At 37.3% G+C, this 14,639-nt stretch overlaps 1 protein-coding gene across 2 annotated transcripts in view; it reads right to left on the reverse strand.

Annotated features, from left to right (window-relative positions):
• The window catches only part of CAPN7 (calpain 7), a 45,770-nt gene that overhangs the window by 24,493 nt on the left and 6,638 nt on the right, over window positions 1-14,639 (reverse strand). For both annotated transcript variants that reach the window (XM_054483233.2, XM_054483232.2), the window contains exons 3-6: window positions 9,823-9,980; window positions 8,868-8,935; window positions 6,433-6,633; window positions 3,925-4,011 (exon numbers count right to left, since the gene is read on the reverse strand). In XM_054483233.2, coding sequence (XP_054339208.1) covers window positions 3,925-4,011; window positions 6,433-6,633; window positions 8,868-8,935; window positions 9,823-9,980 — 514 coding nt within the window. The remainder of the gene's footprint in view (window positions 1-3,924; window positions 4,012-6,432; window positions 6,634-8,867; window positions 8,936-9,822; window positions 9,981-14,639) is intronic.

The following is a 14,639-nucleotide window of genomic DNA, read 5'->3' on the forward strand; positions in this document are numbered from 1 at the left end:
GATTCAAAGCTGGTTCTTTACAAACTCCACTCGGCAAGGCTAATAATGAGTGTAGCTAATGTAGTGAATACTAACCACGTGCCAGGCATCATGCTAAAGTGCTTTACATACATAATCCACTTAATTCTTAAAACAACTCTATTAAAGGAATTATTTTTGGAAATAGCTTAAAGTGATTAATGACTTACCAAGGTCAGACACCTAAGAAATAGCAGAACTGGCATCTGAATCCAGGTCTCTGGTGCCAAGTCCACCATTCTTATCCATTACCCTCTACTCACTGTGTGTAACAATATTTCTCTAAAATTGATGTGTACACCAAGGGGAAACATCTACCTTTCCCCCTTTCCCTAAACCTTTTTTTTTTTTTTTTTTTTTTTTTTTTTAACAGTTGAGGTCTCCATATGTTGCCCAGGCTGGTCTAGAACTTCTGTGCTTAAACGATCCACCAGCCTTCCTCAAGTAAATACCAGAGTGCTGGTATTACAGACACAAGCCACCAGGCCCAACCATCCCCAAACCCTTTCTAGAGCAGGAGCAACAAATCCTTGGTTTTCAAAAGATTTCTTAGTAATAGAAAGTATATAATATACAAACTGGCACAAACATAACTTTTTTTTTTTCAAAGAATGCTGACAGATACTGGGAGAAGAGAGGATTTTGTGGCCAAGTATGATCTACAAACTCCTGGTTAAAGTATTAGTTTTTTCATTGAAGGATACCTCTAGACTTTAAATAAGCCAATGTTTATTGTAATCTCTTAGAATAGAATATGGCATATAACATATCTCAAACATTTTTTATTATCATCTCACAGAACCACTAGTATTCCAGGTAGCATTTTGTTACCTGTATAATATCAGGAGCTAACTGTAAACAGAAAGTGAGCTAATTGAATTCAGAAGAGTTTAAAGACAGCTCTCAAAAATTTTGAGGAGAAAAAATTAATGCAAATTCGAATTCATAATCTATTATTAACCTGTCATATGAACCATATTTCAGCATAAATCCAAGATTCCATAATATTTGTTCTCTCAAGTCACTAGAGGATTATTAAATTCAAGGTTTTTTCCCTCAGAACTTAAATATATTAAAAATATTTTACAGCCAGGCGCGGTGGCTCATGCCTGTAATCCCAGCACTTTGGGAGGCTGAGGCGGGCGGATCACTTGAGGTCAGGAGTTTGAGAACAGCCTAGATAACATGGTGAAACCCAGTCTCTACCAAAAATACAAAATTAGTCAGGAGTGTGGTGGGCACCTGTAATCCCAGTTCCTTGGGAGGCTGAGGCAGAAGAATCTCTTGAACCTGGGAGACGGAGGTTGCAGTGAGCTGAGATCGCACCACTGCACTCTACCCTGAGTGACAGAGTGAGACTCCAACTCAAAAAATAAAAAATAAAAAAACTTACAATTATAGTATTTATTCAATAATGCTTATTTTATTATTTTAAAAGTAATACATGACCAGAATAGAAACAATTTTAAAAAATAATTCAATCTCTCTAGCGAAAGATAAATTCTGGAGCCTTTTCCTGATGATCTGTTACCCCAACTTAAAAACATTTACTGTTGCTTTTTCTTCTGATTGTTCCTACAGTAAAATAATCTAAAAAATAAGAAAATATCTTGCCACTTAGAATAGTAATTTTAGTATTTATTCTTGTTTTTCTCCCAATTTAACTACTTCAAGAAATATTTATTGAATACCTACTATACACCAGATACTGTGGTAGGCACTGGGGTGCAACTTAATTAAAACAGACATGGTCTCTGTCCTTATGAAGTTTATACGCTAGAGTAGCAGACAAGCATTAAGCAAGTAATCACCTTAAAGAAAAAAAAAAAGAAAAATTCCAACTGTGACAAGTGCTATGCCTAAATTAAGGGAGTCTGCATGGCTACATATTTTACTTTTCCAATTATATTATGAGCATTTTCCCATGTTATTACATTCCTTGAAAACTTGATTGTTTATGGCTATATAACATTTTTCTTATGGACACTGTGTCGTATAAGCACTACAAATATGATTTACATTAATTTGCTGCAAAAAGATAGAAATGATAAGTTTACATCTCTATTTGAATATTGTCAAGATACTAGAATAACCGATTCATTTTCACAATTATAACAACAATGATAAATCGCTTTCGTACGAATTTTTGAGTATATCTCTAAATAGTTCCTTACAACTGGATTCCTGAAGTAAAATCATTGGTCAAAGAGGTATAAAAACTGTTAAAATATTTGAAACATACAGCCAAATTGTTACATAACTTAGTAACTAACAAAATGATGATTTTTCTAGCAGTTAACCTTTATTATATAGTGCTTGCTATATAACAGCACCATTCTCAGGGTTTTACATTTTATTAACTCACAGTAACATTATGAGGTAGTTTCTATTATTATCCCCATTTTACGGACAAGAAACTGAGACAGATTTAACAACTTGCCCAGTGTTACACAAGATTTGAGACCAGAAAGTCTGGCTCTAGAATCTTGCCCTGAACATTAATGCTATAAAGTTTCTCAGATATAAAAATTCCTTTGATCCCAATCAGTTACTAGCATCACACAGCTACCTGAGTGAAAAAAATATGTTAACTGGCTTTGTGATACCTAAACCCTTGGCAAAAGAACAGCAAAACACTAGAAAATAAAAAGCAGCCCTTTTGTTCTTTACAGAGCCTTCATTCTATACAGTAAGCACCCAGCTTTTTTTTTTCTAATAATAAACATAACATGCTCATTGGAGAAATTTTGAAAAATAAAAAAGTACTAAAAGAAGTTAAATCACACAATTTTGTTACCTAGACATAACCACTATAAATATTCAGGTATATCTCTCCACATCATTTTTTTTCCTATGCATCTATAAATACATGAAAAGAAAAATAAGGGTCAGGCACAGTGGCTCACACCTGCAATCCCAGCACTTCGGGAGGCTGAGGCAGATGGATCACTTGAAGTCAGGAGTTCAAGACCAGCCTGGCCAAAATGGTAAAATCTTGTCTCTACCAAAAATACAAAAATTAGCTGGGCATGGTGGTGCATCCCTGCAGTCCCAGCTATAGAGACGCTGAGGTGGGAGAATCACCTGAGCCTGAGAAGTCAAGGCTGCAGTGAGTCATGATCATATCATTGCACTCCAGCCTAGGCAATGGGAGTGAGACCCTATCTCAAAAAAAAAAGAAAAAAATTTGGGACATCATATATATAATTTTCTTTTTAATTTCTGTAATGGGAACATTTTTTTCCCTACAGTTTCAAATACTTATTTTGAGTAGCATAACATTTGACTGTATAGATGTACCATTATTTAATCATTCCCATATTGCTAGTTTGTTTCAACAATTTTTTGCTGTAACAGATGCTTTGATGAGTGTCCTTATTACGTACATCTTTGACTGTTGATTTCCTTACGATGACTACAAGCTCGGAGTCCCAAACCAAACAATATTTTTAAGGCTCTTGACATAAGCTGCCATTGTCCTGGAAGGCTGTGCTAACTAATTCTCTCATAAATAGCCCTTGCTTGAATTGGTCTTCTTAGTAAACAATGACATCATTCCATTCCCCTTTTCCATTCAGTTTCTTTACTGTTAGAATTTCTGTTGTGATTCAATCACTGCTTGGACAAATATTTACTGAGTACTTACTTTACACCAGGTACTGTGCTAGACACTACAGAAATAATATTAGGCAAAAGGAGATCCTCATGTCCTCATGACTGGGCAAATAACAAAAGTGCTCTTGCTATGTTGCCCTACCCCTTTCCCACAGCCACCCCTCTATTCCAACAAATTTGTTTTTTATTACAAATTTTAATTTCAAGGCTATTAAATTGAACTTCAGAGTACTGAAAAAGTACTGAAAAGTTAAAATATTGGAATTAAAAATTGCAACAGCGCTTACTTACCAGAAAGGCATTGGATAGGCAAAACGTTCTCTCAGGTCAACATTCATGAAAGGAACATATTCTATACCATTTATTTTTGATGTTGTCCTATCAAACACGAGAAAAAAACCTAACTGTTCAAGTTTACCTTAATTGCCAATCTTATTCCAACTCTTTAAAATTTAAATGACAAGGTATGATACTGTATTAAAATTAAACTGACAACCTCATGTTGTTGATATATCTTTGGACAATATTTTCATAACACAATTGAAAATCAGAAAATAACTGAATCAATTCAAATCAATAAGAATATTCTTTTAAGGCTAACACACACAAGAAGACAAGACTATTCAAGAGGTAATGAAAGTGTCCTTGACACCAAGACACAAAACCAATGCTAAGCCTAAAGGGAGAAATCAATTGCTTAAGTTATTTTGGAATTAAAAAAACACGACATTTACAATTCTGAAATATATGCTCTTCACATTTTCTGGTTATGAGGATATGAAATGGGTAGTGGAGGAAGGAAGTGTCATAGATATCAGCTATGGTCTACCGACAAATTAAAGAAATAAGGTTTGTAGTAGCTTTGCATTCTCCTTGTTTTGTGTATATGCTTATTTATCTATATTAACTATTTCCTTCTTGTATCTGTTTCTCTCCCTTATTCTATTTACAAGACGTTACAGAGTAACTTCAGAATTTAGTCTTTAGGTAACAATAGCCAGGAAATCTGAGGACTACTTAATATAGTCAGGAATAGATGAAATGATTGTTGGGACTATGTACAGCCTTATTTTGGAAAGATGATGAAAACTTTTCACTCGCATGAAGGATAGCTGCATTTTGTTAGGTGGAATATAGAGTTGTTTTGGTGTAGTACGGAATTTCAAACATGTGAAGGTAGCATATGGAAAAGTGTTGGACTGTTATTAATTCAGTCTTTTAGCTTCAAAACTACCCTTCTTTGTCCTGCATTGTGTTGTGTTGGTGCATATGCAATTTTTCCTAGACAAAGGGAGCCGGATTAGCAGGACTACAATTAAAATCTTCAGCAGGAAAGGAAAGAAAAATGCTCTCAGATGGCTGCTACCCAGGCAGAAGCCCTTTCAGCTCAATTTTAGAAAATAAAAAGATGAACACCTACACGACTTACACAGCTCTAAGCAGACTGAACTTTCTGCAGTGCTCAACTTTAAAAAAGCCACCCTGTCTGGCTCAGGGACTTATCCTAGCTACACTGGTTCAGAGGGCAATCAACAATTTCCACATTATTGTGCTTCACATTTCGTTTTTTTTGGTACTGCTCCTTGTGGAACAGGGTTACTCCACAGGCAGTGTGTCCAGAGTAGCGGTGTTTTACATTTTTAATATCCTCTGAGACTGCTTTCAGACACACTATGACCCCCCGCAGACGGGGGGTCGGCAAATGTTTTCTGTAAAGAGCCATATGGTTATATAGCTTAGGCTTTGCAAGGAGGTTTCTGTCATATATTCTTTTTTTTTTTTTTAATGCATGTAAAACCTTTCAAAGAAAAAACTTATATATATATAATTTATTTATTTTTTTGAGATAAGATCTCCCTCTGTTGCCCAGGCTGGAGAGTAGTGGCGCGATCTCGGCTTTGCAACCTCCACCTCCTGGGCTCAAGTTATCCTCCCAAGTAGCTGGGATTACAGTGCACATCATCATACCCAGCTATTTTTTGTATTTTTAGTAGAGATGAGGTTTCGGCATGTTGCCCAGGCTGATCTCAAACTCCTGAGCTCAAGTGATCTGCCCCCCTCTGCCTCCCAAAATGCTGGGATTGCAGGACTGAGCTGCCAGCGCACCACCTACACTCCTATTTCAAAGTAACATTTTTTCCCCCATTAGAGCTCTGGTTACAAAGTTGCATAGATTAAGAGTGGTCTGCTACAGCTCATTTTGCTCCTTAACCTTTAGTGGCTCAGTTTCACAGAATGCTAGGATTTTCAGCAAAGTGTATTATGTCTAGCAAAAATGCTAATATTAAAATATACTGGAACTAAAGCCAGGCACAGTGGCTCATGTCTGTAATCCCAGTACTTTGGGAGGCTGAGGTGGGTGAATCACCTGAGGTCAGGAGTTCGAGACCAGCCTGGCCAACATGATGAAACCCTGTCTCTATTAAAAAAAAAAAAAAAAAAAAAAAATTAGTCAGATGTGGTGGCGCACACCTGTAGTCCCAGCTACTTGGGAGGCTGAGGCAGGAGAATCGCTTGAGCCCAGGAGGCAGAGGTTGCAGCGAGCCGAGATCACACCACTGCACTCCAGCCTGAACAACAGAGACTCCGTCTCAAAAAATACAAATGAAAATAATAAAATAAATCAGAACTAAAATTTTAACTATTTCAAGTTGTGACTACATGATGATATAATTACATAATAAAAGCACAATACACTATAGGAGAAATCTGAATACAATTCAGCAAACCTAATGAAAATAAAATTCTGCATTCATGTTAACAAAATTCTTAATTACAATTAATTGTAAACTTATTTACCTGAGTACTTCTATTTCTTCTGCTGTGTATCTCTGTCCTTGTGCATCACATGACTGTGGACTTATAAATGACTGAGGTCTTTCAAGGAAGGGATTAGCACCCAGTGGAAAATGTGCTCTCACTGGAGGTGGCTTTGGCTTAACATTTGTTGACCTGATTTTGCAAACTGGCTTGGTCAAAGGCTCACTCAGCGCTTCTGCTCTATAACAGAAAGGAACAAACAACTGTTCTAGTTTTCCTACTCACATTTAAGCTTTTCAGGAAACAAAATTTACTTGAAGAACCAGTCAAGCATCCCTAATGTAAAATTAGTATATAAAATTCTTACATACTAACCAACATTTCACTACTTCAGCTACTTCCAAAGATAAGCATTTTTAACAAACGATATTCTATTGACAACATTAATTGAGCACTTACATAATCAGACACCATACAAGGTAAGGTAAGTGGTATAAAAGAATGGATAAAACAATCCCTACCCTTAAGGTACTCATAGTTTTGTAGGGAAAGACAGACAATTGCATCAAAAATAACAGATACTAGAATGAAAGTATTACATGCAAATGAATGTACAACAGAAGTTTTTCACTTAATGAATTGTCAAGTGGGGATGAGTTGGAGAAGGGTGCTCTGAACTGATGCTTGAGCTGCAGAGTTGTTCACCTGGGCAGTGAGTAAGCATTCTAAGTAGACAGAAGAACATGTACAAACGTGCAGAAGTATGAAACAGCACAATGAGTTAAGGTAATTTCTTTTTTGAATTTTTTATTTTTTTTTGAGACGGAGTTTCACTCTATTGCCCAGGCTAGAGTGTAGTGGCGCAATCTCGGCTCACTGCAACCTCTGCCTTCCCAGTCAAGCGATTCTCCTGACTCAGCCTTCTGAGTAGCTGGGATTATAGGTGCCTACCACCACGCCTGGCTAATTTTTGTATTTTTAGTAGAGACAGGGTTTCGCCATGTTGGCCAGGCTGGTCTCGAACTCCTGACCTCAGGTGATTCGCCCACCTCGGTCTCCCAAAGTGCTGGGATTACAGGCGTGAGCCACCGTGCCTGGCCAGGTAATTGCAAAAGAATGAATGTTGCCCCTGTGAGAAGTGCAAACGAGGCAGCAGGAGATGAGACTAGAGAGGAAAGCAGGGGATGGATCACAGACAGCCTCACATGATATGCAACAGAATTTTGACTTTGTTCTGTCAAAGAACTAACGAGCTAAAAAATAGAAGTTCTTAACCTGAGGTGCATATATGAGCTTCAGGATTCTTGTGAAAACTCTGAAATTATATGCAAAAAAATTTCATGTACATTTTCCTAGAGAGTGGATCCATAAGTTTCAAAAGATCCTCACAGGAGCCCATGGCTATCTCACCCACCCTTTGCTTAGGGTGCACTTGAGAATATTGGATGGGTTAGCCACAGAGGTAATAAAGTCACTTATAATTCTGACAGGTGAAAGAAGTCAACATAGAGAAGACAACTGTGTGTCAAGTGCTTGTATCTTCATGAATCTGAGGAAACAAACTAAAGTTAGTAGATGACAATGAAAAGGAGGGATGACTATTTTACTTCAGTTAAAAAAAGAAGGGCTTGGGGTGGTACAGTTACCTATCAGGTCAGAGCCTCAAAAGGAGATAATTCATGATATAGATATAAAAGCAATTTCCACCCTTTCATTTTTTGTGTGTCTACAACACTCTTTCAAGATATATAATTCGCTTATGCAAACTCATTCATTCTTTTAGCAAATATCTACTGAGCACATATTACATGTCAGGCACTCCGCTGGGTACTTGGTTACAGCACTAAACAAAATAGACAAAAATCTCTGCCCTCAGAGCTTACATTTGGGGGATGAAGGTTGGAGGGGACACAGACATTAACAGCGAATATAATAAGCTAGTAAATCTCACAGACCTCAGAAAATAAGAGCTATGGGAAAAATACCAGAATAATCAGGCTGCAACTGCTGGGGGAGATTCAATTTTAAACAATGGTTAGGGCAGGCTTCATTGAAAAGTTGACATTTCAGCTAAGAGGTGAAAGAGCTACACACTGTATAATCTGAGGTATGTACATGGCTGAAAGCAAGTTCATGTTCATGTTTTCTATTTTTAGCAGATCTGGAAGGCTCTGGAAGTTCTCTTTGAAAGTCTGATATTACACAACAGAAAGGAGGTCCTCCATTTCAAATATCACAGTCCTTTCTGTTCTAAACTAAAATTAAAAACATTTATTGATTTGCTATTTCTTGAGTTTAAAGCAGGGAACTAGAGAGAGGAGGTAAATTCACTAAGAAGTAGAAAGTAGATTTGTTTCAGATGACAGTTAAAAGATGGAGGTTTGTTACTGCAGCCTTTACAACACATTTAGATAAATTTGTTTAAATAACACTAAGTGCCATCCATGGATTAGAACTTGAGAGATCAAACTCACCTGTCTAGTGCCTGTCGAGCCAACTGTTTCAGTTTATTTTGCAGGACTTTATCAGCAGTTTCATAAGACTTAAGAGACAGAAAGAGACATTTTAAAGCATAATTATTTTTCCATTTGCTTGATCCATATTTCTAAGCAAAAAATTTACAATGCATATTACACTTGTTGAAATTGAGAATAAACAAAGATGACATTAATTTTCATCCTTAAAGGTATCATTTAAAATAGTGTTGAAAATTTGTCACTGAGGTGCACTTTAAAACCACTTAATGTGGACAAGTGATAACTGGACCAGAACTGTTTGACCACAGTGCTGTGGAAGGCTGAGTGGCAGGAACCTCAGAACACTAGCACTCATTTAGTCTCAAGGCAGTCACAGAAATCAGGCCAGATGGTTTCTCTGAGCAAAAGACTGCCAAAAAGCCAGTCAGAAAGACACTGGGGACACCAGTCTCAACTACTTTCCCTCATCCTCCTGTCAAATACACTGCTCTCTTATGCACTAGATGTCCCTTGAAGCTAACAGTCCCAACCAAGGCTCAGCAGGGAGCAGTAAAAGCCATTCAGCATACAGATTTTACACTGCAAATAAGTAAGGCTCGTCCAAACCACTAGCTTATTTTTTAGTGTGTGAAACTGAAAAAAGGGGATGTTTATTCTAAATTAATAGATTTGTGATAATGAATTCTGTAAGTTTATTTTAGTTATAAGAATAGAAAGGTTAAAAATAATTCTTGTAATTTAAGACTCAATACTTTCAAAATTTTAATAAGATGTAAAAACCCATTATTGGCTTTCTACTCATCATCTTTTACTCAGGAGTAGTTACATTTAAAATAAAATAATTTCTTTATTCTGTTAAAATTCTTTTATTCAAGGTGTTATGTAAAATTCACTAGCAAGAGAAGAAATGTTTTGGCATAACTCATCAAATGTAATTTGTAGCTATACACACTGTTTTCAGACAGAGATCCACAGCTTCTGTGTACAATTCTATAGCATCTTCAACATTCTCTTTTTCATCTTCATCAAAAGCTTGTGTAACAAGGAAATGAGCACGCTCTAAGTCCAACTGATGTTTTGACTTCAAAGGATCAGCACTCTTTGACTGAACTAGAATAGAAAAAAAAAATACATAGAAGGAATATTATCTAAATACAGTCAGAAAACCCACTATTTTCACTATTTAAGACATTCTTTACCAAAACTCTGTAATTCTTCATTTAAAAAACTTAGCAAGGTTAAAAAAAAAAAACCTTAAAAAAGGACAAAGTTCCTCCCTTCTTTTTTTTTTAGACAGGCTCTTGCTCTGTTGCCCAGGCTAGAGTGCAGTGGCACAATCACAGCTCACTGCAGCCTCTACCTCCTCGGGCTCAACAGATTCTCTCACCTCAGCCTCCTGAGTAGCTGGGACTACAGGTGTGTACCACCATGCCTGACTAATTTTTCTCTCTCTCTCTTTTTTTTTTTGTAGAGATGGGTTTTTGCCATGTTGCCCAGGCTGGTCTTGAACTCCTAGGCTCAAGCAATCTGCCAGTTTTGGCCTCCCAAAGTGATGGGATTACAGGTGTGAGCCACCGTGCCCAGCCTTCCTCCCTTCTCTTTTTAATCTTAAGGTCTAAGAAAAAAAATCTGCAATTATTTACCACACAATAGACATCAGAGATAAAGAATAGTAAAAAATACACTACTTATTTTTAAAATTCTTTCCCTGAATTTCTCTCCCTGAATTTCTCTCTCCCACTGGCACTTTCTTCACTTAAAAATTAAAACATAGGCGTTCTCCTCATATGCTCCTCTAACTCAAAAGACAAAACAAAAACTTAGAAATTGCTAAATATTAAGAAATCTATTTTAAGGCAATTAAAACTTTTTTTCTGTATAGACAAAATTGTGTAATATACTAGGCTCTGATGATAAAGTTCCTGCTTTTTCTATTTACCCTGAGCCTAGAATATGTTATGTATTTTCACTGCTCTTTGAAATAATATTTTCATTTGATTTTAATAAAATAATACGTATCTATAAGAAACATGTATCCAGAATATATAAAGATCTCCTACAATTCAACAATGAAGACAACCCAGTTAAAAAATGGGCAAAGGATCTGAACAGACATTTCTCCAAAGATGGCATTCAAAAGGTCAAATGGCACATAAGAAATTGCTGAATGTTAGCCATCAAAAAATGCAAAACACAACAATGAGATGACACCTTATGCCCACTAGGATGGCTAAAATAAAAAAGACAATAACAAGTGTTAGTGAGGATGTGAAGGACTTGGAACCCAGATACATTGCTGGTGCAACTGTGAAATGGTGTAGCCACTCTGGAAAACAATTTGGCAGTTCCTCAAGAAGTTAAACATGGAGCTACATCTTATGATACAGCAGTTCCACTTTTGGGTGGAATTCCAAGAGAATTGAGAAAACATGTCTATGCAAAAATCTGTACATGAATTTTTTTTTTTTTTGAGACAGAATCTCACTCTGTCACCCAGGCTGGAGTGCAGTGGTGCGATCTCAGCTCACCGCAACCTCCACTTCCTGGGTTTTCAAGCAATTCTTGTGTCTCAGCCTCCCAAGTAGCTGGGACTACATGTGTGCACCACCACGCCTGGCTAATTTTTGTATTTTTAGTAGAGACAGGGTTTCACCCTGTTGGCCAGGCTAGTCTCAAACTGCTGGCCTGAAGTGATCTGTCTGCCTTGGCCTCCCAAAGTGCTGGGATTAGAGGCATGAGCCACTGCATGTACATGAATGTTCTTAACTGCATTATTTATAACAGTGAAAAGGTGTAAACAACCCAAATGTCTCCAAAAACTAATGAATGGATAAACAAAATGCAGCACATCAATATAATGAAATATTACTCCGCCATAAAAAGCAATGAAGTATTGATACAACCTACAACATGGAAAAATCTTGCAAACATTAAACTCAGTGAAAGAAGCCAGATGGCAAAAGGGCCATGTTTTGGATGATTCCATTTGCATGAAATATCCAGAATAGGCAAATCCACAGAAACAACAAGATTAGTGGGGGCTAGGGGGAGGGAGGAATGGGGATTGACTGCTAACAGGTAACAGGTTTCTCTTGGGGTGATGAGAACACTCTAAAATTAGGTAGTGGGGATGACGGCACAACTCTGGGAATAGGCTAAAAACACCTGAATTACATACTTTAAGAGGGTGAATTTTATGGTATGGAAATTATATCTCGCTAAACTTGCTATTTAAGGAAAGTTTGAGACTTTGTTAGTTCTTTAAAGGTACGTGTTTTTTTTTTTTTTTTTTTAAAATACAGGGTCTCACTAAGTTGCCCAGGCTGGCCTTAAACTCTTATTAAACTACTGGGCTCAAGTGACCCTTCTGCCTTAGCCTCCCAACTAGCCTGTAGCTGGAACTACAGGCGCTCACCACTGTGCCCAGTTTGTGCTGATGTTTTCAAAACTTTAGCCTTCTTAAATGCCCCTCTGAAGTATATACTAATTCCATTCATGAAAAAGATACCAAAGCTCAAAAATGTTGAAATATCTAGCCGAGTGTTTCTCAGCCTGGCATTACTGACATTTTGGGCTGAATAATTCTTTGTTGTGGGAGACTTTTTAGCAACAGCCCTGGCCTCTACCCAACTAAATCACAGAAGCATATTCCTTGCCACCCAGCAGTGTGAAAACCAAAAACTTCTCCAGAAATTGCCAAATGTCCCCTGGGGGGGCAAATTGCTTTCTACTGAGAACCACTGATCTAGTCTAAGATTTCACAGCTACAAGTGAAAGGGTAGAGACTCAACAGAGATCTTTTAATTCCAAGTCTTGAACTCTGTACTACGACGGTTAATTTTACTTTTTATTTTTTGAGACAGGGTCTTACTCTGACATCCAGGCTGAGGGCAGTGGTGCAATCACGGGTCAGTGCAGCCTCGACCTCCTGGGCTCAAGCAGTCTTCCGGCCTTAGCCTCTGAGGAGCGGGGACTACAGGCACATACCACCATGCCCAGCAAATTTTTGATTTTTTGTAGGGATGAGGTGTATGTTGCCTAGGCTGATCTTGAACTCCTAGATTCAAGTGATTCTCCTGCCTCAGCTTCCCAAAGTGCTGGGATTACAGGCATGAGCCACTGTGCTGGCCTACACTGGTTAATTTTAAATCATGTTACCTTTCCCCACCCCAAAATCAACTCTCTCTCAGGATTCTCTTAACTGTCAGCAGACCATCTTGTTTTAAAACTTAAGGTTCCTAACAGGATTTTTATTTGAAAAAGGACTTTTCTGCTTAAAATAATAAATAAGAAAATCCTTTAAATTGTCTAGAGATTATACTCCATTTCTTCAACAAAAGCAGAAAGAAGTTGGTAAAACAAGCTATGTTATGCTTTAAAAATCCTTTTTAAGGCCAGGCATGGTGGCTCACGCCTGTAATCCCAGCACTTTGGGAGGCCGAGGCGGGTGGATCACGAGGTCAGGAGATCGAGGCCATCCTGGCTAACAGGGTGAAATCCTGTCTCTACTAAAAATACAAAAAATCAGTTGGGTGTGGTGGCGGGTGCCTGTAGTCCCAGCTACTGGGGAGGCTGAGGCAGGAGAATGGCGTGAACCCCGGAGGCAGAACTTGGCAGTGAGCTGAGATCACACCACTGCACTCCAGCCTGGAAGACAGAGTGAGACTCCATCTCAAAAAAAAAAAAAAAAAAAATCCTTTTTGAACTTTATTTCACTGGCAAGTCTTTATTTGTCAAGAGATTGGGGTGTCTCATTTGATGCTTGAATATCACATATATATCAATGTTTATTTTCCCAAAAATCACATGTAAGTTTTTAGGCTTAGCTGTATTTAATATAAAGTAAGAATAATTTTTAAAATTCCTTAGAAAAAAATGATTCATATTTATTTTTTCCAATTGTCACAAGGATTTCAAGGGTTTAAAGAGCAATCTTACTGGAATCAAGACCCTATGGCATAAATGTGCTTGACTGTGTGTACATATGGAAAAGAAAGATGGAAATATACCTTAGGCTACCAGAGATTCTATTCCTGGAATAATATCACCATATAATCTCTCCTTTCTAGAGCATTCTGCTTTAACATTTAGTCTAGCATGCTTCAGAAAGGGGTTTCCATGATAGTGCAATGTTGACACTGTTCTCTCCCCACACCTGATGAAGGTCCTCCTGAGGACATGGACTGTCACTCATCTATTACCCTGTACTTACCATATAGCCCAAACATGTATTCAATACAGTTGTTGAAATGAAGAAAAATATCTATGAGAAAACAGGGAGATCATGGAAGTAAACATGAAAGACTACCTTCCCTACTTCAAAGATAATTTTATTTGAAAACACTGGTTATGAAACAAAGTTCCTAATTATTGGCCAGTTAAATTTAAGAACTTCATTTACTTGGCTGGGAAAAGAAAGTTCCTTTGAATTTTATATGATATTTTGAATACATGAATCAATACTTTGTATCAAGTGAGGTTCCAATAACACAGGCAGTACACTTTTCAATACATGCAATTTCTGGGCACTGTATTAAAAGTAAACCACCTTGTTTTTAAGGGAACTGTCATAACAAGGAATCCAATGATTAAATCTACTTTATCCCAATATGTTCTTGTAATTGCTCCTATCTACTCAGAATGAGTGGTAGAAAGTTACACAAAGTCCATGCAAATAAATATTCTTCTGCTTGGGGCTTTAACATGCAGCAACAGAAAAAGAGGGTTAAAAAGAATCCCTAGAGAAACCAATGTATTTGTAAATACAAT

Source organism: Pongo pygmaeus, chromosome 2 (assembly GCF_028885625.2).
Source record: "Pongo pygmaeus isolate AG05252 chromosome 2, NHGRI_mPonPyg2-v2.0_pri, whole genome shotgun sequence".
Classification (NCBI taxonomy): Eukaryota; Metazoa; Chordata; class Mammalia; order Primates; family Hominidae; genus Pongo; species Pongo pygmaeus.